The sequence below is a fragment of the Ischnura elegans genome, chromosome 3 (genome assembly GCF_921293095.1).
Source record: "Ischnura elegans chromosome 3, ioIscEleg1.1, whole genome shotgun sequence".
NCBI lineage: Eukaryota > Metazoa > Arthropoda > Insecta > Odonata > Coenagrionidae > Ischnura > Ischnura elegans.
The window spans coordinates 20,662,512-20,686,361 of record NC_060248.1 but is presented as its reverse complement, the minus strand read 5'-3'; the positions used below and the strand labels follow the sequence as shown (position 1 = coordinate 20,686,361).

General features: G+C 37.4%; 2 protein-coding genes across 6 annotated transcripts in view; both read left to right on the top strand.

Moving 5' to 3' along the window:
* Nucleotides 1-49: 49 nt before the first annotated feature.
* LOC124155523 (methyltransferase N6AMT1) lies at nucleotides 50-742 on the top strand. Its single transcript, XM_046529420.1, has one exon. The coding sequence runs from the start codon at nucleotides 50-52 to the stop codon at nucleotides 680-682; it is 633 nt and encodes a 210-aa protein (XP_046385376.1). The 3' UTR covers nucleotides 683-742.
* A 36-nt stretch (nucleotides 743-778) lies between these two features.
* LOC124155522 overlaps nucleotides 779-23,850 on the top strand; it is a 42,663-nt gene continuing 19,591 nt past the window's right edge. Inside the window, exons 1-6 of one of the 5 annotated variants that reach the window (XM_046529418.1) lie at nucleotides 779-864; nucleotides 1,397-1,654; nucleotides 1,770-3,440; nucleotides 11,720-12,438; nucleotides 14,081-14,251; nucleotides 18,571-18,682. In XM_046529418.1, coding sequence (XP_046385374.1) covers nucleotides 1,406-1,654; nucleotides 1,770-3,440; nucleotides 11,720-12,438; nucleotides 14,081-14,251; nucleotides 18,571-18,682 — 2,922 coding nt within the window. In that variant the 5' untranslated portion in view covers nucleotides 779-864; nucleotides 1,397-1,405. Of the gene's footprint in view, nucleotides 925-947; nucleotides 1,257-1,396; nucleotides 1,655-1,769; nucleotides 3,441-11,719; nucleotides 12,439-14,080; nucleotides 14,252-18,570; nucleotides 18,683-23,850 lie in introns of those variants that run through there. The other 4 variants (XM_046529419.1, XM_046529415.1, XM_046529417.1 and 1 more) reach the window with 4 other exon arrangements.

Sequence of the window (23,850 nt, the reverse complement as noted above, 5' to 3'; positions counted from 1 at the left end):
TCATTATTTTATTTTCTGTTGAAAGTGTAAGAAATTGTGGTTATTCAGAATGGAAACACCATCTCTGAAACACTTAAGTCTGAGTGATTATGAGTATGTTTATGAACCAGCTGAGGACACATTTCTAATGATGGATGCATTGGAGAAAGATTTGGGTTGTATATCATCATCATGTCCCAGGGTAATTGTTGAAATTTGTTGTGGTACGGGTGTCATAATTTCTGCTCTGTCTCGTGCATTACATGATTCAGCTTTTTACATTGCAGCTGACATTAATCAGTATGCCTGTGAAGCATCCAATAATACAATTCAACTAAATGGAACCCACACATTCCAAGTAATTCGTTCTGATCTCTTAACTTGCCTCAAAACTGGAGTTGTTGATATTCTTATATGTAATCCTCCTTATGTACCCACGAGTAATGAAGAATTAAACTGTAAGGATCCATTGACATGCTCTTGGGCAGGAGGAGAGAATGGGCGACAAGTTATGGATCGTCTTTTCAGTGATGTACGTAGACTTTTGTCGCCTGGAGGCAAATTCTACATACTGGTTCTTAAGGAAAATCGTCCTAGTGAGATAATTGATTTATTCCTCAATAAAGGGTTTAAGTACGATACTATACTATCAAGAAAATCTGGAAGAGAAAGCTTATCAGTAATTAAGTTTACCAAATTGTAGTTTTTGGAATATTTTTTGTAAATTGCACACTAACATTGAATAAAGTTTTACTTAATGGGACTACTGAATTTAAACTTCCCGCTAACCAGTAATGGCCGAAACATCCCGTCAGGAGAGCCAATCATCTGTGCGGATTCTGCTGCCTTACAACGGGCCCCTCACAATTTCATCATGGCGCAACGGTAAATGAAGTTTCTGGTGGAGGTAATCCACTTGAGTCTCTGGCCTCCTTTCAGTTATCGGTTTGTTGGAATTTAATCAAATTCTATGTGTGCCATATTTATCGTTTTGGGGGACATTGTTTATGCATGCGTTTAAAGGTCGATAATTTCAAGCTAGCCTCATCCCAGGCTCGGAAGTAGAATTTTGTAATGGCGTTGGAAGAGATTGTATTTTCTAGCGGGCTTTCGACATGAGTGAATTGTTTACACTCTGTCAAATTTGAAATAAATGACTCTTGAATATGCACTTTTGAATGGGCTAGTTGGTTAGCTGGTTAATATTACGATTGTGTACCACATTTGTTGGGTTGAGCAACTCATTGTCTGAAATGTGAGGTATATGTTTAGAACCGGCAAGTATCTTTAAGAAAGTCGATACTTATAAATATAATGGTTTGCTTTTTTTAGTTCAGTGCTGCGAGCATCTTCATCTTTTGTATGGTCGCAGTGATTATGTTGGTGCTAATTGTGTAATCCCATCAAATGTTTACAGGTGTTTTAGATGAAAATGAAAGTTGCTAAAGACACGCTTATCTGCCCAACCTCAACGGGTGGAGTGAAAAATAATGACTGCTTATCGGGACTGCATGTGCCAGTGGACCAAGAAATGGTGGAGAACATGACTATGCCTCAAACCGATAGACCCGGGGGATCAATTAATCACGCCCCTGATGGAGTAGTTCGTTTGGAGGAAGTGGATTCCAACGCTGTTACTGCTATGTTGTGGCCTTCTGATGGAATTTTGCGACAGGTAAGCCCAGTATTGTTATTGGAATAATTTGATTTTGCACTTGGCGATTCGTTAAAGATAATGTGAACTAGTTGTCTCCAATAGGTATACTAATGAATTGTGTAACTATTTTCAGACACTTCTATCTCCTGCGTTGTTGGCATTTGCATATCCAGGACATGAAAAACCTGTAAAAGATATGGACATGGTAATGAAAGGAGTCTCGACTTGTAACTCAGGGCTAGTTCAAGTTTTGTCTCTTTCGCCTGGAGAGTCGGCAAAGGAGACCCTCTGTCAAACGGTAGAAGGCTTGACTGCATCTCAAGATTTAAGAACTCCATTACTTTCCCACAGTTCCGCTTCACAAGCACCATTCTATTCATCCAGCCCTTCTACTCCGGAGGCAATTGCTGCGAAAAAGCGAAAGTGTGTGGGAGATCCACAGAGTCCAGCTGATCCAGCCATTTCTTTACCCCCCATAACGGAGCTGACATCCAGCCATATGCTCGTTGCTGTAAATGAGCTGAATCTACAAAGGTTACAGCGGAGTGTTTCTGGAAAGCACAAGTCAGAACACGATGAAATCGACCACAATGCTGGCTCTCCCTCTCGTTCGTGTGTTTTTTCTCCGCATAGTGACTGTTCTCCATTATCACAACAGCACCACGGCCCCCAGTCCTTATTGACGTCAGAACTCATGCTAGTATCCTCGGATTCCAGTGGAATTCATCATGATCATATACACGATCACGATGAAAATTTAGCTGATGATTCGCCATCAAACTCCGGCCTACTGTCTCATTTACCATCTCGTGAAGCGGTACTACCAGCAATAAGTGGTAGTCAGGTGTCATCTGTTCTCTCTGCTCTTGCTGATGGTGCTAGTGTGGATTCGACCTCTGCAAACGAGGATGTAGACATAGGACAAGAAGATAGACACCATTCACCCCATATGTGCGTTTCAGTTTCTTCCCCAATTACTAGGGATGCGCTCCCTGTGTTTTCACAATTGAAAGATTCTTCGAACTCCAGTCAGTGCTCAGGGTCTCAGAAACTTCAAGGTGATGAAGGAGATCAAATTGTTGACCCTCTTCATCAGTCTTCTAGAAGTGATCTTCTTTCTCTGCACGGCGTTAAATGTGAACCATCTTCTGTGATGCTTGGTCATATTTCTTCCTCAAGCTCTTCGCAATCCTTAAGCGAAACTTCCAACGTTCCCCTTGAAATTATCTCGTCTTCCTCGAAGCATAGCAGACTTTCGCCAAGTTTAAAAGAAAAGCCTGAAAGTAGCCATTACAGAATCGCTTCTAATTTCTCAAGCTGCAAGACTCCCACGGATGATAGTAATGGGAAGAAAAAACATTCTATTAACCATAAAAAGCCTCATAATTCGGATAAGTTCCCGTCTCAAGGCCACCCATTGTCAAAACTTAGCCGCCAGAGGAGGAAAACAGTTCAATCCAAAAATTTACCCCAGCAATCTGCAAAATGTTCTGCTCAGGAGCCTGTGATAAAACCACTGAGGAATAATGATGCTGATGTCAGCCTTGTGGAGGAGGTCGCTTGTTTCAAGTGCAGGTTTTGCCCTTTCCTCAGCCTTGACAAAATGGGAGTGACTAATCATATACAAGAAAATCATTCCACAGAAATACCATCGAAAAGTGGTTGTGCGTTCCCCGACTCAGATGGTGCTGATGCAAGGGATTGGAATAATCACTTCAAAAGACGTCGACTGAAGTGTCCTGGTTGCCCAAATGTCTTTTTCAGTTCGAATCCCTTGGAAGTACATTTATCTCAAGATCATCAGGTAAGTCATTTTTGCTATACTAAAGGGGAAGGTTTTTATCCCATATAACGTGTGGAATTGGCCATCACTTGTTGATTATTAAACTAAACAGGATGCTAAGTAAATAGATTTTGGTCTAGATAGCCTTTTTTCTAGCATCTTGTGGCGTGGTTGACTCTGGTATTATTTAACCCGTGAACTCAAATTCACTATGACCGGTCTTCATTAAGTCCTCAGTTCTAGGGATACAGAAGGAATTTCAAGCCCATGGTTTTGCATTGCCTGAGCATACCAGTCTCGCTGCATTCAGGTGCTGTTATCACCTCATAGAATGGACCGTGAGAATCTTATGCCCGAAAATAAAAAGAAATTATCTTTATTTTTCATGAATAGGTCATGACCGGCATTAATTTCATTTATAGACACTCAGAAATAGGGACAGTCACAATTTTATCAGAGGTTAAAGAAGAAAAATACACTGTTCTCAATGAGAGAGAATGGTCTACTGGAAGCCTCTCTTGACAGTCTTGTGTCTGTGGGAGGGATGTTATGGGGCAGAGGAAAGTATTGACTGTTGCAGCTAGTGCGTAATATTTAGCCAGGGTGGTTTGAAAGCTTGTTCTATCCAGATATGTGCCTATTCTCTAGTTCTCTCCTTAATGCTGTATTGGCATTTTCGGGAAGTTCATATTTCTACGATGCTAAGCAGTAGTGAATCCAGAGAGGGGCTAGAGTGGCCATAGCCCCTCTTTAGGATATCCAATTTACACTAGATATAATGGTAATTTTGTTCAGTTGTCAAATACATGCAGAAGAGGAATACATAATGTATATAAATGTTTGTTTTAAAATTTTTTGGAAAATTAGTAATCTTATTGTGTTGCCACAAACCTTTTTTATTCTCAAAATTTTCTTAACCTCCTGAACCCCAACTACTACTGGGAGGTTACCTACCTAGCCCACTAACCTGGATCTGCCTCTGAGGGTAAGGGAAAAACTTTTGTCGAAAGTAAAGGTGTGACAGGTGGTGTGCTTGAAATAGCCTCATAGAATTGGGGGACTTGTTGGAGTGGCAGTAGTTATCAATCGCAGTGGTACAGCGAGGGAGGGGGGGTTTGGGGGTTAAATCCCCCCCCCCCCCCCCAGAGCTCACAGAAATTTTTAATTTTAATCCATTTTACTTAACTGGATTGATATTACTAGTAATAGAATAGTGTAAGGATTAATGAAATATCCCTCAGAAAGCCGTAAAAACTCACCATTTTGAACCATTTATCTTAAAATTCCGTAAGTTATTAATCTTATCACCTACCGCTTATCCTGGTGGGTATTCTATACCCCCACACACACACCGGTATTAGTTGCACCTAAACCCCCCCCCCCCAGACTTAATTCCTAACTGCGCCCCTGATCGATCAAGCTGCATGCTGGAATGGTGCATTCTCCAATGGAATAGGATGAGCAGAAATTACATTAAAGGCAATACAAGACGTTGTCAGAGATGAGGTAGGTACAAGGGTGTATTTGTAAACAACTAGTGAGGAGGTGGAGCCAATCATGAAGCAGCTTTTGTATCTTGGGTGATCCTATGGCAAGGAGGAAGAAGAAGGGGGCAGCATGGTTAGGAAGGTGGCGGGTGTTTTTTAAGTCGTTGCTCAGGTTAGGTCTGTATGTAATGTAGGGGCTGGAAGGGAGAAGGCTGGATTTATTATGGCTTGTGCTGATGATTGAGTAGAGATCTCTTATGATATTTTTATTTTTTGGGTGCTTGAGAAAAATGTGGTGGTGAAGTTGAGCCAGCTGGATTGGTCTGCCTCGGTGCATGGGAAGTATTTATTGGAGAGTGGTAGAAGTTTCATTTTAAGAGGAGACGTCTGCCAAGTTTTACTAGGGCTTAGTGAAGGTTTTGTTTGGCATGATGTGGGTTAGTGAGAGGTAAGGCTGAAATGGAGGAAGTGAAGGAAACTGTGAAAGAAGAGATAAGGGCGGTGATTCAAGAATTGAGGGAATCACGCCCATGGGTCAATAACAGAAAAAGCTCTGCCAGGCTACATATTTATGAAGCCAAGCATTTTATGAATTAGAATGTGGTGGTTGTCCTTTTATAAGGAAAGGGTTGAGAAAATCGAGGCCAGGTGTTGAGGAACCAATTTATAAAGAGATATAATGCTTCCAACCATAATAAGGCAGCTTGGCAGGTCATAAAAAAATTAAGGAAATTGGTCATTCAGGAGGTTCCTCTGACCTACCTTTTACACCTGATCATACGAATAAGAATTACATCTACTCAATAGCCAACCTCATGTCAAATCTTGATGTGGCTCCAAACTTGGCCTTGCCTCTTTTCCATAAATTTCCAACAATCACATCCCCCTTCAAATGGAAGTGGGTTACAGAATATGAAATTCATCAAATTATCTTAAACTTAAAATATTCAAAGTGCACAGATGTTTATGGACTATAAGTAAATTTAATCAAACATCCGCTAAATATTATTGGTGAACCCCCGGCTTGTTATTATTAATCTTGAACTTTTGTCTTCAATGAGGCATCTTTCCTAATGCTTTGAAATTTTCAAAAACAATACCTATTTATAAAAAAGGTGATAAAACCTTACCTTCCGAGGCCAATCTCTGTAATACCAGTTTTTCGAAAAAAATTCGAAAAGGCCATGAAGATTCATGTATATGAACACAAGTTTACAACTTATTTTTTACTTGGCACTGTAGGAACAAGTGACTTTGTACGCAGTCACGCGCACGGTTTATGTATTCTTAGAAATCAGTAGGAGACAATAAGTTAATGTCTGACACGGAGCACATCTGCAGGACCAAAGTCTTTTGAGAAAGGTGAGGATCTCCTTTTGACATTGGGAATGGGGTTGCATTTGAGGAGAGAATAGAAGATGGGGTCATTTAATTGCCTCAAGCCTTATACTGCATATTCATCTTCATCAGGAACAAGGACCCTTTATCAACAGAAGTTATAGTAATATGTTCATTGGAAGAAAGATTTTTTAGTACAAGTAATTGATTTCATGTGAGGTTTTTGGGTGGAGTGTGAGTCTGTCGGAAATTATAATTAGTGAGTCTGGTGAGTAAGAGTTTCACGAATAATTCTATGGTATAGTTAGTGCGGAGCAAAGAGATAGATGAAACATTGAGGGGTAGACTGGCCACCATCTTTGAAGCCACTTGGCATTGGTGCTGCCTTGACAGATAAAGGCAAAATAAAGACAGCGTTTGAATATGATACCATGCTAGCACATCTTTTAATAATAGAAACACTGAAAGACTGGCTGTATTAATTGTCTTTTTGGCAGTAAGTTTAGAACTACTAACTGCAGATATGGTTCATTGAACTAACATCCAGTTTGAATCTGAATCCTGAAAATTAATTACTAAGTTATCTAATGACAGTGTGACCATTCACAGCACTTCTTACTCTACATAATCGGGGATTGGAAATTTCATTCTCCTGATTAAATTTTAAATTTTTCATTTAATGAGGAAGGGAAAAAGGAATAGTAGCCTCAGACACAGCGTTTCCTTCACCTTCTCCTTGAAGTTCCACAATTCCTTCCTTTTTAAGCAAACTCCCTACCCATCCAAACTATTTTGGCAAGTTAAACAGTAGGGATGTGCGAGTACTCAAAAATTCGAGTCGAGTAGTTTCAGTTACATAGCTGTCGAGGCCAGTTGGTGTAGCAAATCTGCTGACGGGAAGCTCTATCATTAAATTCTTGTAATAATATCGTTTTTAAAGTCAATAAGTCATTGCAATGCCTTTGCTTGGGTGTTTCAGCTTGCTGTAGGCACCGAATACCTTTTCAGCAGCCACGGCTTCCTGCCCAGTGGCGTATTCGGAGTAATCAGAGTGTACCGCTGCATTGCTCATACTTTCTTATGCGATACTTTTGTACCCTACCCAACTCTCCCTACTCAAAGCCGAGATAATGCTTAAAAACTTGTTAAGATTTCTGAAAGAAAGAAAAATGTGTAACTTTAAGGTTCAAGCGGACAGTGCCGGTTTGAAAGGATTGAATATTACATGATTCATTTATGTAGTATGTAATTTTTATTACAGCTGTGCAAATTCCTTTACTCTGGGCTCTTCCTTGCAGATAGGATAAGTACATTACTTCAATTGTCAACATATTGCTAGAGATTAATTCATTTCAGTTGTGCCTATGGAACAGTTTAAGACACATTATTGTTCATTTATCTCCTAATGTTGACACAATTACCATCAACGTTCCTCATTACATTTTCCTTTTTACATCAAGCTAAGCATTTAGAATATAAAATTCATAATGGGATTGGAAAAATGAGAATATATTGGCGCATGAATTGTTGTATTGCCTGGTTCAGAAATTATCATCCTCGACTCGATACTCGCGATTAATTTTCAACTCGACTCAATGCTCGACTCGAGATCAAAAAGTGCTACTCGCACATCCCTATTAAACAATGGTTTGTGTGTAGATGTATTGATGAGAAAAAAAATATTGCAAATACTTTGGCATCTATGTATTTAGTCAGTTAATAATTTTGACTTGATTTCAAAAAATGTTCAGAAACTTTTCCATGCATGATAATCACTTGTCAAATTGGAATTGTTGCATGAAATGAACATTATATAGAATTAAATGAACTTAATTAAATCCATTTACTTTCTTTGTCTGCTCTACCATTATCTTAAGTGCTGAAATTTTAACAGGAAGTAGTTATGCAGGCTGCATAAAAATTTTTAAGGGTCGCATGCATGACCTCTATTGATATTACTTGTATGCCAAACCCAATATCAAAAGAGGTAACAACATATTGTCCCAATTAGATAACAATATATTGTCTCAATAAGTGAGCATGAACTAAAAGGTACACTGGTAGGAATGATTGAGGATTTTGGCATTAGCCTATTTTTTACATTCCATGAAAATAAACTTTAACCTACAGACTAAAAAATTGAAATACCTCCATCTTTAAATTAACTGTTAGTTATAAATTGTCTTTTTTATTAAAATTCAAAAAACTAAACAGCACTAAAACAATTTGTTATGTTAAAGACATTAGGGTCATTCCATTTCAAATACCTAGTTTAAATAAAATTTGTTGCTCGGTATTTTTAATTATCCTGATCTTTTTATCATTGGTTCCCTACAAGTAAACAATCATAAAACACTAATTGAAAAAAATTTACAAGCCATACTTTTTTTTGGCAGCCATGTTTAAAAGGGTGGCTGGGCAAATTTTGATGAGAAGTGTGGTTTGCATAAAGTGTAATTTCGTAGCTATTTTAAAAGATATCAGAAAAATTCAAAAGCCAGTGTGTTCATCATGAAAAGAACTTTAGGTAACCATTTTTTAAAATTTGCTATCATAAAATACTGTCATTCAAAATCTTGCCATAAAAACTCAGGAAAAATTTGTCAATACTAACTTTGTAACATCATAAATTTTTATGAAGGAAATGAGACTCACTAATAAAATGTTATTTCTGAGATGAATACTTAAAAAACTACTTACAGTATAATTGTTAGTACTGAGAGTGCGTGCACTCCTTTTCTTTTCTAGAGCTTGTAAAACAATGCTGAAAGCCTTTTAACATCGATTTTTGCAGGTCAATATCCCAAAGGGGACTGAATGAAAACTAATGAAAATTTTACAGAAAGTTCTCTATGCACATAAAAGTATCTCACAGTGAGTGAGTCAGTCTGTCACACATTCTATGTTTGTGTATACATTTTCTCGTGGTGCTCCACACACACTTGCAAAGGGGCTACGCCCCTTAGAAATCCTGGATCTGGCTTTATCATCTAATTTTGTGTGTTCAGATAATTTTTTACGAGTGATCTGACCACAAATCATAGGAGGGTAAGGAGGGGGAAGGGTAGCACCCACTGCAGCTGGCTTCACTGGTCAGGGGGGGGAGGGAAACGGACTCTCAGCTGCGCCATGTCTGGCTTAGCCGTTCATCGAAGCGGTGTCCACAAAGTCCGAATGGTTTTGGCGTTCCTCGTTCTTTCCCGCTGACTGCAGGAGCCCGAAATTGGACTTTTCCACCATTTTCTATTTTGGGGAGGGGTTATAGGATGATATTGGGATTTTTTTAGTTTTTTTCCCAGTTCATTCATCTAATTACAAAATTTAATGGAATTGGATTGGCCACATTATGAGGAAATTATGACCTACTCTTTCAAAAATCGTAATTTTTGGCAACATTCAGAATGTCCTTATGTTTATCTCGGTAATTAAGAGCGACAAAAAGAAACCGTTTCCTACATACAGTGGAGGATGTTGTAATCATTTATAATAATCATTTCTGTTGTCCATATAACCATGAAGCTACTTCGAGGACAGTGCTAAGCATGGGAAAATGTAATTTTTTTCCTTTAATATATATTTTTGGTTCGAATTTTTGTAAAAAAAAACCCACTCCAAAAGTAACGAGTGGTCGCTATCATAAAAATTCATTATCAACGAAACCCTTCAATTAGCATCCATATCTTGGAAGTATTGAAGTAAATAGCCAACGTCTGCCCGGAAAAAAAATTTCAAAAATGACAGAAATACATGGTTACATTCATAGCAAAGGTCTGTTCAGAAAAAATGGGAAGTGTCCGTGTTTTTTATTTTTGTGGTAGAATGGATAATAAGAGTTTAAAAGTTAACCATTTCTGAATTATCATGGAGTGCTTCATGTAATTGCGAAGTTAAAAATTAATCTATCATGTAAAAGTTGACAAAATATAGTGTTAATCTTTTGGAAATGGTAATTTTTGTTGATTTTTGGAATTGTTTAATTTTTTTTCTGGAATACCAAGGCTGACAAAAACTGACTGTTACCTACATATAGTTAAGGTCCATGTGACAATGAATAAATAATCATTTTTGTTGTCCAACTCACAAAATTAGATCAAGGGCAGCGGAAAGTATGAAATTTTTTCTGAAAAATTAATTTTTGGACGTCTCTTTCGCAGCTATGAACTTGAAAATAAACTAAAAAAATTACATGAGTATATGGCTACATTCATCGGCTTTGAAAACGTACAACAAACATTTGGGTAGCAGGAACGGTTTTCATGCATAAAATTAAAAAACGGAAGACCATTCCAGAAAATGCAAAATTTTGGCCATTTTGACGTCATAGAAAGGACTTGTGGTGGAAACTTCCAGTTTTTGGAATTTTTCTTGTGAATCGTTTGCAGTCCCCCGCATGTGTGCCAAATTTCAGCTCTCCAGCATATATAGAAGTGGTCGGGACTTTGTATCCATGAGTCATTGAGGGAGACACACACCGGGATGTAGGTACATATATATTGGAGACTCAAATCACTGATGGCAGCGCTGAAGGCAGTGAAGTAATTTGCCAGCATGGCCAACGCATAGAGAATATTATTGTGATGACAACATAGGATGAATTGACGAGCCATTGCGAAAATTATGAGTAGAAAATATCAAGGAAGATTTTTCTTGACTTTGAGGAGGTATTTCGATTCCTAGGAGCAAAAAAACAAATAGCAGTCAAGATTTAGGAATAAACAATTTTTGCTGAAATATCGTCTACTACCTCACGGCGATTACTCACAGGGTTCCTTATGACCATAAATGAGTGACTCCGATTAAAAACATTTTTCTTAGGCTAGAAAAGAAAAAGTGCAATACGTTGGTTACCCCAAATGCATTAAACAAACAAACCACCACCCCAGTAAATGATGAATTGTAGCTATGAATGGCAACTTTTATATGGCATTTTATATAAATATGAATGCATTAAATATATTACTTACGACGTTATGATAGCTTAATACCAAAAATATAATTAGAAAAATTGTTAAATTCCCAGAAATACCAAGGATTTGTCAACGTTGTTTCCTTAGGGAATTGCTTGGTATCCTCGGAATTCTACTTCCGTATTCAGCTAATAGTTGGCATATTGCTTTTCTGGATTCTTGAATTAGAGATAAGATTAATATCATGGTAGTGCACAGTTTTGACTTGACCTTTATCATAATATTTATCACTCAATAAAGAACATTCCTTATGTTTGCATTTCAAGTTTGTCCAATATTTTCTCTATTATTGGCCATAGAAAGTGATAAGGGTGATTTCAGAGGGTTCCCTTCTCAGTATTTACACCTTGTAGGCAGGAAATGTTTCTTTAGAGCTACCCGTCATTTGTTAGTATGTAATTACACAATGATATATTCTTGAACAAGTTTTGAAGCTTACCATATGCCATCAAAATATCCTTTTTAGTGTTGCCTTAAATTTTATAGTTTTCCTTTTTTATTACTTTAGGTTAGTAGTGCTGAGCTTCAAATAATACTGAAGAGCATGGAGATAGAGAGCCCAGCATCATCAGTCACTATAACGTCTCATAAATCATCTCAGTTGAAAGAAGAAAAATTGGTGAATAGAAATGGAAGAGAAAATGACTCAAAGTCAGCTGAAGTTTCTCCTGCTGAGGTTGTTGAAGTGGTTGAAAGTGATCCATTCCGTAAAAGGAAGTGCTCTAATAAGAGACACCCTAAAGAAAGTAAGGCTGTGAAGGAATTATCTGAAAGTAGTGTGAATGAACTTGATACATATATTGATCAGCAAGGAAAAGTAAGTTATAATAAGCAGCAGGTGGGCAACTCCCTGGTGTATGAAAGGGAAAATTGTGATGAGGAAACACAACCGCGACCACCCTCAGTAATGGGCTTACTTAGTGTGGAAACTGCACTAGAAGCAACTGAGGAAGATGATGATGAAGAAGGAAGGGCTAGTTCTGGAGGAGAGAGAGACTATGTTAATGATTCAGAAAAGAAGAGTGTGGGAACAGACCCTCTACCGGTTACATCAAGGAGTACACCGAAGAGAAGGGGTCGACCTCGTGGTTCTCGTAACTCTGGAATAACAGCACTTCGGAGGTTGAATCCATCTGTGAGGCTTGGAGAGAAGGAGTTGGGATATTGCTGTGGAATTGATGGCTGTGCTGTGAGGATGAGGTCCCTGGATAACATCGAGTACCACAGGTAATAAAATTTTTTCCATCCCTGCCCTTTGCATTGATGCCCTGTTTTAAAAAAAAATGCAGCATCAACTGCCGAGAAGCTCAGCTGCGAGGATATAGAGATTCATTAGAAATCACCATCGTATTATTCCAACTATTTCCTTGCTTAAAATGCTTAAATAACGTTAGAAATACGTCGTGTTTGGTATCATTCTTTTTTGAATTACGTGCATATTATTAATATTTCTATTTGTTAAAAGTATAATGCCAATTGCCGAAATTCATTGTTAGACACCTTTTGGGCTAATTGGTGATTCATGCAGCAGTTGACCTTCAGAAACTGGGAAATTTGAAGAAAATGGTCTGAAGAAATTCAGTGGGCGAGAATCGGAGAGGCGTGAAACATGTTTCTATTGTTCTCATGTAACTTGATATTTTCTTTCAAAGCTAAGGTCTTCGTTATATGATCCCTGCACGAGCTGGGACCTTTTTTTTATTTCGGAGAAGAAGAAAGCTGCAAGGGGGATACAAGTGTTGAATGGAGGGGGACAGTGGATCTTGGGAAATGCGCTAATGTCACGGCACTCTGCTTCTTCCTATGGTAGCTCAATGTCCTGGGGAAGATTCAAACTATGTGTCTGTCGTTATTAGCCACAAATAACACGTTGTAAACACTTCACTGGAAAAAACTGCATTATCTTTTTGGAACATTATTTGGGACTGAAAACGGCAAACGATGAATGCAGGAAAACGGTCAATGCGGGAACAATAGATCGGGGTTCCACTGTATTATTGATTTTGATCGCAAAATAGTATTTGAGAGCAGCCAATAAAGATTTTTAGGTCAAAATATTGTTGTTTTCCCTAAAAATACCTATCGAAATATTTTCTTGCTTGAATTGTGAAACTAACTTCCAGGAAAATAGTTGTTTTCCAACTAAGGCAGCTGTGAAAGACAGATAGCAATTGAAATATTACTATAAAAGATACTAGATTATTGTGAAGTGACTGGGACATTGCTTTTACATTTTCTCTCAAACGTTACAAAAAAACCAACAAAAATTGCATTTAAAAATCAAATCTTGCTAAATACCTTCAGAGAATAATCTAAATATTAGAATCATGAAAAGAGTGAATTTCTTCCTCAGCCTCTGGCAATGATGTTCTTCAAAAGTTTAAAACCAAAATTATGAATAGGTAAAATACTCTCCATATGGAATAAATAGCTGTCCACTTGAACCTATAATATGATGTTAAATGTTTATAATATGTTTAAAAGGAACAATTGCAGATTAAATAACAAATTTATATTAATTGTATTACAATTTGCCATTTAAAAATTCTCACAAAATTAAAATTGAAAAACGCAATATTTTGGAGCCCGTTGAAAACTGCAGAGAGATGTTTCCATCAAAATTTTAAAGCTTGTATTGAAAAAGAATGATGGATCCAAGAATGATTGCTTCCTTAAGGGCTCTATGTGTTCAATTAATGATCATGGGCCCGAAAAGAGAACCCTACCCTGCAGCGACACTGTGGGAGGATCGAAAGAACTGTCGCAGGCCACATGACTGTATAAGCAGTCATTCGCCATGGGCTGGGAGGTGGCATTACTGCTTAAGCAGTCTTCCACATGGAAAGAGTTAAATCATATTGTCTTGTAGGAGGTGCCATGTAGTTGGTGGTGGGTCTGCAAATGGTGGAATGCAGCATGTCTGTCCAGAATGTGGAGAGCTGTTTTCTCATTGGAGATCCGTCGGTGTTCACCTCTGGAGAGCCCATGTAATTGATATGGAGCTGTATTCTTGTGACCAATGTACATATAAAACTAACAGGTAGGTATTAATTATTTGAGAATAGTCCCTTTTGTGTCCATTGTTTTCTATTAATATAGTTCAATATTCATTGCAATTTGGCAGAAAATCCTCTGGAACACCTTAAATATTTTTAATAAAATTTGTGGTGCAACTGTTAGAGAAAGATATCCATCATGTATGGAGAGTGTATTGATGGGAAAACACAGGTAACTCCTTTGCTTTCTTCATGTTTTGCTCTTGTTTATGTGGATCATCCAAACCAACCTTTGGGTTGAATCACTTGGGTGAGTTAGTCATTGATGTGGGGTAAATTTGTGGAATTAGTAGGCTGTATTACAATCATAAAAATATCCCACATTTAATTGAAAGTGAAACAATATTGAATGACAACTAAAATTATTTCACAGAATATTGGAGCATATATTTACCTTCAATTAAAAAAAAAATTGAATGAGTTAACTACTCAGCCTTTTGGTGATAATTCTGAAAATATGAGGTAATGTTTTTGAGTTAAAAAAATCGGTTAATTAATAACTGTTGAAATTATTTTGGCTAACATAGCAATGCCAAGGGAATAAAAGACATTACTATGGAAGCTATGTACTTGGATATACAAGGGGTCAAAATTTCATTGAAATATATGATGTGGTTTCTGAGCTATGAATTTTTACCTTGCACTCTGGAATTTGAATCCCACTCCCGCCACTTCTGAGGATACATCTCTAACTTCGACCACTCATATCTTGCAAACTATGAGAGTGAGAGTGGAAATATTTTACACGGGTCATGAAATAGGTGATAGTAGTCAGTGACAAAAATTTCATGAAAATCAGAGTCGGTGGGTGTCATTTTGAAAATTTTTGGGTGATTTCACGTGGAATGACCCGGTTAAGTTTCCGAAGGGTGGCCTGAAGCAAAAGGGTTAATGGTAAACAAGTATTCAAAATGTTATGAATGCATGATATTTATGATTTCTTTCTTGATTGGGAAGCATTTGTTCGATAATTATCGATAAAAATATTGATATTCTGATACCAAAGGCACATAATGCATTGATTTAATTATATAGTTAAGAATTTGAGCCAATTTTTTGTCCAGCACAAATGTGCATTTTTGTGTCACGCGTTCAACCATAATTCTCGGCAAAGTCCATGAAAACCAGAGCTTCATCATGTAATAAGTTTGCCTTCCTTTCCTTCATGTAGGTGTTTTGTGATAAAAGAATTTGGAATGAGAGATTCAATTTTTGCTACCATGTATTCTTGATGCGGAAGTAGTATTGTCTGCAACTTCATTCTGCCATCACTTATCCTCTGTGAAAATTTTATTTTTTCCTCATCATCGAAATCTAATAAAATATCTTCCAGATAAAATCTTAGTGGCTCACATGTTTTAGGACATTGATGCATCGTAACATACATTCCCTCGACTGCCTATAACATACTAATTTTTCCATCATTTTATGGAATGATTTTTTGTCATGCTTATTTATTGCATAAGCTAGAAGTTCAACATTTTGGTGATACAATTGAACCGGCCAGGACACACCATTTTGGTCTCAAAGGACAAAATTTAGAAATTTCTATTTTTAGCTTTGTCTGTTTTTCCTTGAGTACTATAAATACTTCATCTAAATTGCATAAAATAAGTCTTTTATACTGTACATATTTTAATTGTACCTACTCACACGGTCTTTAGTGCCAGGCAGCATGTATGAAAATTCATTGTCTTCAAAAAAACTGTGTTACTGCAGCAATTGTCTCATCAGTCAGTTTTCTTCCTTGTTTGGGTTCTGGTATAGCCAAAAATCTATTTTTACTGTAAAGAGCCCTGGATTTTCATACTGATTTTCAAACTTTTGTCTTTTAAAATATTGTTTTTCAAACTTTTGCTTCTCAAATTTTTGTTGCTCAAACTTTTGCTTCACAAATTTATGTTTATTAACTTTTATTTCTCAAACTTTTGTTACTAAGTATTCCGAAACACCAAATTCCTCCGCTACTTTCCTTTGTGACCATGATTTAGGATCAATTGTAAACAGTTGTATTTTTTCTTGTCTAGTTATGTCTGTCTTTAGGTTTTGCTTATTAGCTACCATCAAATAATCTAGATCCTCAGATTTTTTCATTAACTTATCTTGCATTGCCTCTTCTTCATTTTACGACAAATGCCGAAAATACACGTTTCCTTGCTCTCCTCCTTTTATGACATTCGTGGGTTCGCAAAGTCTTAGTTTCGGAACCCAACACAGGCCGTTACTGCCGAAATCCGGGAGCATGAACCTAGACCCCTCGTCTTATATTACCCCTCTTTGTGGCAAGGAACCGCAGTCGTACAATTGTTCATTCAGTTAGTTTGCGAAACTAATATATGCTTCTTTCTCAAAAAATATAAACTAAGAATTGAATTCTTTGTCTTTTGAGCAGCAATTTTTAAACGAAATTCTACCACAAATATTAACTTATATCTCGATTGCAGTATAAAATCAACATGGAAATTGTTAATGCTGACAGTAGAGCTTCATTCCAAATTTTAAAATTCTCAGAATAAAACGAGGAATTAAATTGGAAGTCTGCAATTTACGTGCAAGCAACAATCATCCATATATCTAATTCATATAGACAAAGCATGAGTTGACAGCAAACCAATGCCGCTGGTAGGGTTATAAACCGCGAAAGGAGGGAGATCAACTACCCTTGGAGCCCAAGAGCGAAATCCCCACTAGGAAGGATCAAAAAAGGCTGGTGTTGAGAGTGTGTGATTATCTGCAAAACCCTTCTTAACAAATGTCCAACATAAATGCTCCATACAGAGAAGACAGAAGAGTCTCATGGGGGGCAGTCCTGCATTCATGCTAAGGAGAGAACTCCACCGTTTTGAAAGGGTTAAGGAAGTTAAAAATGAGCCTCAAGAATATTCTTAAGAGTACTTTTTTTTAATAAAACCACTAATTACGTCTGCAAAATATGACAACCTCTAAAGCAGCTGCTGTAAGACGATACCTATGCAGATGGCTGAAAAGGCATCAACCAAACTTATTTCTCTTATGGTAGAAGGCCTTAGCAGAAAAATAGGTGTTTGAAAAGATCTCACTTTTGGGTCCCCAAGAAGTTCCGACTACAGACATGAACCCTGACTTAAAGACAAAAAATTCATGGCCTGGAATCAATGGAGACAGAGGAGTTGATGTTGGGGTTGGGAGAATTACAGAAATTATTACAAAAGCAAAATTCCCGGGGTTGAGTGGATATCATTAAAGCAATCCAGGAGCTCAAATGTCTGAGACATCGTTTGCATTAAAGCGCCTTTAAGCAGTTTGGATCCCCTCTGCAAACGTGGACTGAGAAAGGTTTCTTTCCTGCTACAGTACTGTGTTAACAGATAAGAGAACAAATGTAAAAGATGGCAACTTGATCATAATAGCAATATTTCATTTGAAATTACAGACATTTAAAAGTAAGCTAGATATATGGATACACGAAGGATAAAATATGTAAAATAGGTGAATTCAGTCGATAATCCATGTATATTATTGCTTAAATTATCCCCGGTCAATAACATCCTAAATTTAGGGCAATGGGTGGGCCACTGGAAGGATGGCTCTCAATCAACATCTATCATTTTGCTGTTAAAATAACACCGATTTCTGGGCAAAATAACATCACTTTTGTAAAAAAATAACACCACTTTTGACTTTAAAATAACCTCACCTTTTGCATGTCCCTAGTTATAAGCTGGGATAATTTCTTGTATTACAAAGGGTGATATCACGGAGTGCTGCCTACTTTAGACTTTTAATATGGCCTATACACTGCTATGACCCCTCTTTGCTATATGGTCCTCAATAGTTCCCTTTCTCCCCTTATTCTTGCCTATAGCTCTTATTTCTCACTCTATCCATCCAATTGATATACAGAACTCTCTTCTAAAACTAGGTTTTTTTAATGTTTATAAATAAGGGAAATAATTTATAGTGAATAAAATCCTTTCGCTTTTAAGTTAAAAATGGCAAATTTTATGCCAGAAACAGTGCATTTCGTATATTAAGTAGAATTTTCTCAGAGTAAAATTACTTAATGTAGCACCATTAACATTTCCACCTCAGGATATTGATTATAGTATAGACATGAAATGTAATTCACTAGCTTAGCAAAAGCCATTTTTGTTCCAAGATCAGTAAAATATTTGCTATCAATTTTCATATGTCTGGGAAAGCTCCCTAATTCTTGCTTTGGCTTTCAATGAAGATTGAATTCTATAAGTATTCTAATTTTTTTTTTCACACTGTCATTTGAAATAGAAATTTTAATGCTGACATTTTGTATCTTCATTTCCAGCTACAGTAAATTAATGAATCTCCACAAGCGAATACATAGCAGTGAGAGACCTTTCCTTTGTGATGCCTGTGGCAAAGGCTTCAAAACAAGCAAACAGCTGCGGAATCACAAGGTTAGTTTATGCTCCTCCTTCCACTATTTTGCATGGGACAACAACGTGTCATGGATCATGGTAAAATCATTTTCATTTTTATTAAATGGGTGATCCAGTTTTCTGAGTTGTGGTTGTGCACTATAACACCAACTACCCTTTTCTGTATAATCAGTCCCAATTTTATGGCATAAAAGTAAAATAATGCTTTTGAAAATTGAGTGGGAGATATCTATATTGAAGGCTTTCTGGAACTTAAAAATGTTAAAGAAGCGATAAAATACCTGTTATTCATCACTTTATAGTAATCATGGAGTTAACACTCTACTAATGCCCGTACTAATTAATTCGTCAGCTTGATATTAATAAAAAGGGTATGCCTTACTGTAATATATTTAATACAAAAAATTGAGCTATGACCTAATATTTTTTTTTCTCAACATTATTATTAACTTTGCAAAGTAATATTTTTCTATAATGGAAGTATGGGTAACTTGTTCATTGTGATTTTTGTTGCTTCTCCACATTTTATGTTTCCCCTCTTTGTTCTTTTGAATGTGGAAACATTACAGTAGACTCTGGTAAATGCGAACAAAGTTATCATGAAGTTCTTGTTATTACGAAGTAAATCGTTGGTCCCAATGCAAAGGCCTATCCAATCTTAAGTAAAATAAACATTATTATGAAATAACGAATCACAGACCGGGTACCAGCGGTTACAAAGAGAACTTTATCACTAAGTTCTATGATCAAGCAACGGCATTTAGGAGGATATACACTACGCTACATTTAAGTTCTCCTGGTGTGCTGTGCTCAAGAGCGTCAATTATGGTTCTTTCTTCAGTAGGAGATACTTTAGTATCCACGCAACATCGTATAATTAGCTTAATTCGTGTGGAATCATGGTGATCCACACAATTATGATCGTAAATTGTTATAACATCGACTTTCAAAGAATCAGGCATTTGAAAAGTTCGAGTGTGCCGAAAATTTCAAATTCGTGGCTTATGGAGTTGGCTGATGCGATGCTGTGTGGCGTAGAGGAACTTACACTTTGGGGGGCTCAGTCTGAACAAAGCATTTATTAATTCGTTGTGAAGGAAGGAACTATTCAGCATTTTTCCCGTTCCTCCTTCCTGTGGGCAACGAATTATTTTTGGTTCCAGCCACGTGGCACACACGGCCACGTGCCAGGAAATTTAAAAAAATATATGATCAAGAGTCACATTCACTAAACTACATGTTTGATCTTAGATTTACTGACCATTATTTCAAATATATCCTCATGAAGGTATGAATGCACTTATACTAATTATCTTACAGTATATGTCAAAAATCCCCCTCACAGAGACAGAAAAGAAGTAAAACCTTAAATACAGTCGGATCCGGATTTAACGTCTTCGCATTTAACGTTTTTCCGCATTTAGCGTTTATTTTTTTGGGTCCCGATTCATTCCCTATTAGGACAATGTAAAAATTATCCGTATTTAGTGTTTCCGCATTTTGTGTTTTTCCGCATTTATGGTCGTAAAAATTTGTCCCGCTCAGGATTTTTTTGCTCGATTTAACGTTTTTTCATGACGGTTCATCCAAATCTTCGAATTTATGCTCATCAACAAGAACAGTCTCATGAAAGTTTACCAAGAGTCGATAGAATCTACCGGGGAACGCTTCTTCAACTGCTTTATTCCGCGAGCGCAGCGCTGCGACCTTCAACTCGCAAGCTGGGTGATTTGTCTTCTCGTAATGTTTCGCTCCCCTTCTGATCCAAACACCAGGCACTTTTTGTATCAGATCCGATCTAATGGAGCAAAGTCATCCCTTAATAACCTCGAACTACCTTATCCTTCACTTCTTGAACTTGACTTCGATGATACGTGACGACACGAGTTATCCTCTGAGGGCCGCTACAATAATGTTTTCTCGTAATGTTTTCAATTGATGGCTTATGCCCCTTTCAACTCTACTCCCTACGGGCAGTCCATTATTAGCCCAATATTTTTCCAGTCGGCTACTTTCTCTTTTCAGAAGAAGAGGATTTCATATCAATTGCGCAGTTCACTAGAAGATTCTTTCTGTAATCCATTCCAAGGTCAGTTTCCACGGAGGAACAGCGAAAGAACAGAGGAAGTCAGAGGAAGTGTTTCCCCTGTCATGACCGTGAGTGAGAGCATTCTTTCCCTGCGGAACAACATTATTTTACATCGTAATTTAGATATCCCGGAGCCAATTTACCGACATGCGGATGGTTGATATCGATTCAAAAATATATATCTGGTGCTAATTAATGTCAAAAGAAAATGACAATCGGAGTTTTGACGAACTATCACGGTCCATGACTCAAAATAAATCGCTCATACTGGAAAAAGAATCACCGCATACTCATGGTAGAATAGATGAGCGTGGAAAAATACGAAAATCCGGCAGGTGTCCCTTGGTGGTTGACTTCGACATCATAACCCTGACGAAATTGCCAAACTCCAGAGGCACTGACAATTTTTCTGATGAAATCGAGTTTTGTTGAAGATTAAACCTTTTCACTTAACTTAAAGTTTAGCTAATCGTTATTCAAGGTCCAACCAAATTTCATTAAAAGCTGCCGAGAAACAAGGTGAGTTGGAGTCAAGGTGATCAGCGCGCCGCGTAAACAACTTCTCCCGGTTCCATTCGACCTGCATGAGGCCGCGGATATATGACAACGAATCTGGTGCCATCATCGACTTGAATCACCATCGACTTGTACGCATACTAGAAATAAGATTCTCCTTTTTTGGATGACCTCGAAATCCAAAATGTGCGCACGGGAGGCTTTTTAAAGGCTCATACATCTCTCGTTTCGCCGAGGCAACAGAAAACGTTAAGTTTTTATAATGCCAGAAAACCTCCCTTTTACTAGATATTCGGTAGTTTAGATTTCGGGATTAGCGATCTTCTGCTGTCCCTTTATTTCACTCATCTTTATAGATGCAATGACGATTTTTCGAGTACCTACTTACACCTTTTCTTATTATATTAGAAATGCTATAGTCACCTACATGTCACTTTTACAGAAAAAAATTTAAAATTTCATCGAGACCACTGAAATATAAGTAAAAATGGAATCACTAAATTTCCATAATAATATTCCGTGTGGGAATGCTTTTCAATTGATGCATATTAAAATGTTCTTAAAATATTTCTTTAAAACAATTGTCATCCTCTCATTACTTATATTTACAATCCATTTTTTTAGCTGATTCCTGAAAAGTATTATCCAACCTTCATAGGGCTGAAAACGCTTAATCAATGAATTTTTGCTGCATGCTGCACCTTTTAGTTACATAAAATAATATTTTTTATTCATAAATAGCCATTTCAGTCATTACAGACCCTAAAACCTGAAAAAAATGGCAGGTCCTCATTTAGTGTTTTTCCGCATTTAGTGTTTTAAAGTTTGTCCCCCCTGAAAAACCTTAAATCAGGATTCTACTGTACTCATTGTGGCAGTCAAAACACCACCATTTTTATTTCACTGTATGTTTGAGCACATATTTACCTCCTGTTAAAAAAAAAATGGATGAGTTAACTACTCTGCCTTTTGGTGATACAGTAGAACCTCGATCTATCATTTTTCAGGGGGATGTATGAAAAAAAACGATGAATGGGGGAAAACGATCGATGTGGAAATGTTTGGCAAGGTTGCCTATGTCCCAGGAAACACAGAATTTTGGCGTGTAATTATGATATTCGTTTAAGGATTCAAACCAGGTTTTAGCCAATTACAGGAATACTAGTACTTTGTCGAGACACTTAGGTCATATTGTTGATTCGAATATTATCTCTTTTAAATATCCTAAAGGAACACACCACCTCGCTAAAAAATGTTTGTTCTCCACTCGGCATTTACCCTGCGATTATGGATTTCTCTCTGATGGAAAAATCCATGAAACTCCATTTCCAGTACACATATTCACGAGAGCAATGTGCATGTTATGCCTTAAACAACCGCTTTCGCCAGTGCAGTGATTGGTTGTGAGATGGATCATATAGGCCAGAAATAGTCGATTACATATTTGTAATGTTCCTGTCATTTGTAGTGTTCCTGTCATCATGATTGGAAGGTAATTCTCTCCAATGTTTCCCAATCCTCTGGTATCAATTTGTTGCTAAGCTCTAGGTGAAGGTGGTAGGGTTCCGTCGAACAAAAATGGAGAGCAACTGCGTGTGTACTGCACTCGTTCTCTCAGTAGAGCAAAGCTCGCCCGGCAGAGAATTCTCTTCGTCTTCTTAGACTGGATAGGATGCTTGATGTTTAGAAAAGATGAAAAAAGAAATTACCTTCCTATCATCCTTCAACATCTTTACAGAAGAAGAAATTAAATGAGAGAGAAGCAATTAAAAAGTTCGAAAATTTGGTGAAAAAACAACGTCCTTCACCCGAATCCACCTTCAGTAAAACAGATCGTGTGGTTGTAAATCCTACTCAGGTGAATCTTAGTGAATCTGCTACCTTCATACTATCCAAAGGACTTAACTTTGCCATAGCACCCAGAAGTATACCGAAGGAGGAAATAATCACTGGGATAGAAAATGCTCTATTCAAGCTAAGGGAATCAGAGGCCGATGAAATCGGGGAGGAAGTCAGCCATATTATTCGGAAAGCGAGGCCTCCAAAACCCAATTTGACCAGGGCAGAGAGAGAACTCAGGAAAATTGATAATTTACTGATATTGCCAGCTGGCAAAGGGAACACAACTGTGATCATCTCAAAGGATGACTACAGAAAGAAGGTTTGCGGTTTGTTAGACGACCCCACCTATAAAGAACTGAAGTCTGATCCTACGGCAAAAATCCAGAGGAACATCAAGGACCTCCTGAAGCATTCGTCAATACCCCAAGAGGAGAGACAACCACTGATCCAGTCAGCTCCTAAACCTCCACGACTTTATGGCCTGCCTAAAATTCACAAGGATGGAATAGCACTCTGGCCCATTGTCACTTTGTTTCACCGACACATGCTTACAAAGTATCTAGCCCATAGCCTGCGGCCATTCTCAGGCCTAACTTCCACCTATGTGAAGAACTCCTCCCATTTCATCAAAATTATAAAGGAAGCCAAGATTACGGAAGATGATCTCCTTGTTAGTTTTGACGTGGTGTCTTTGTTCATCAAAATACCTATTGAAGATGCCATCGAAGTCATTAAGACT

Coding starts and splice junctions, on each gene's coding strand:
- LOC124155523 (XM_046529420.1), top strand. CDS start 50: ATGGAAACACCATCTCTGAAACACTTAAGTCTGAGTGATTATGAGTAT.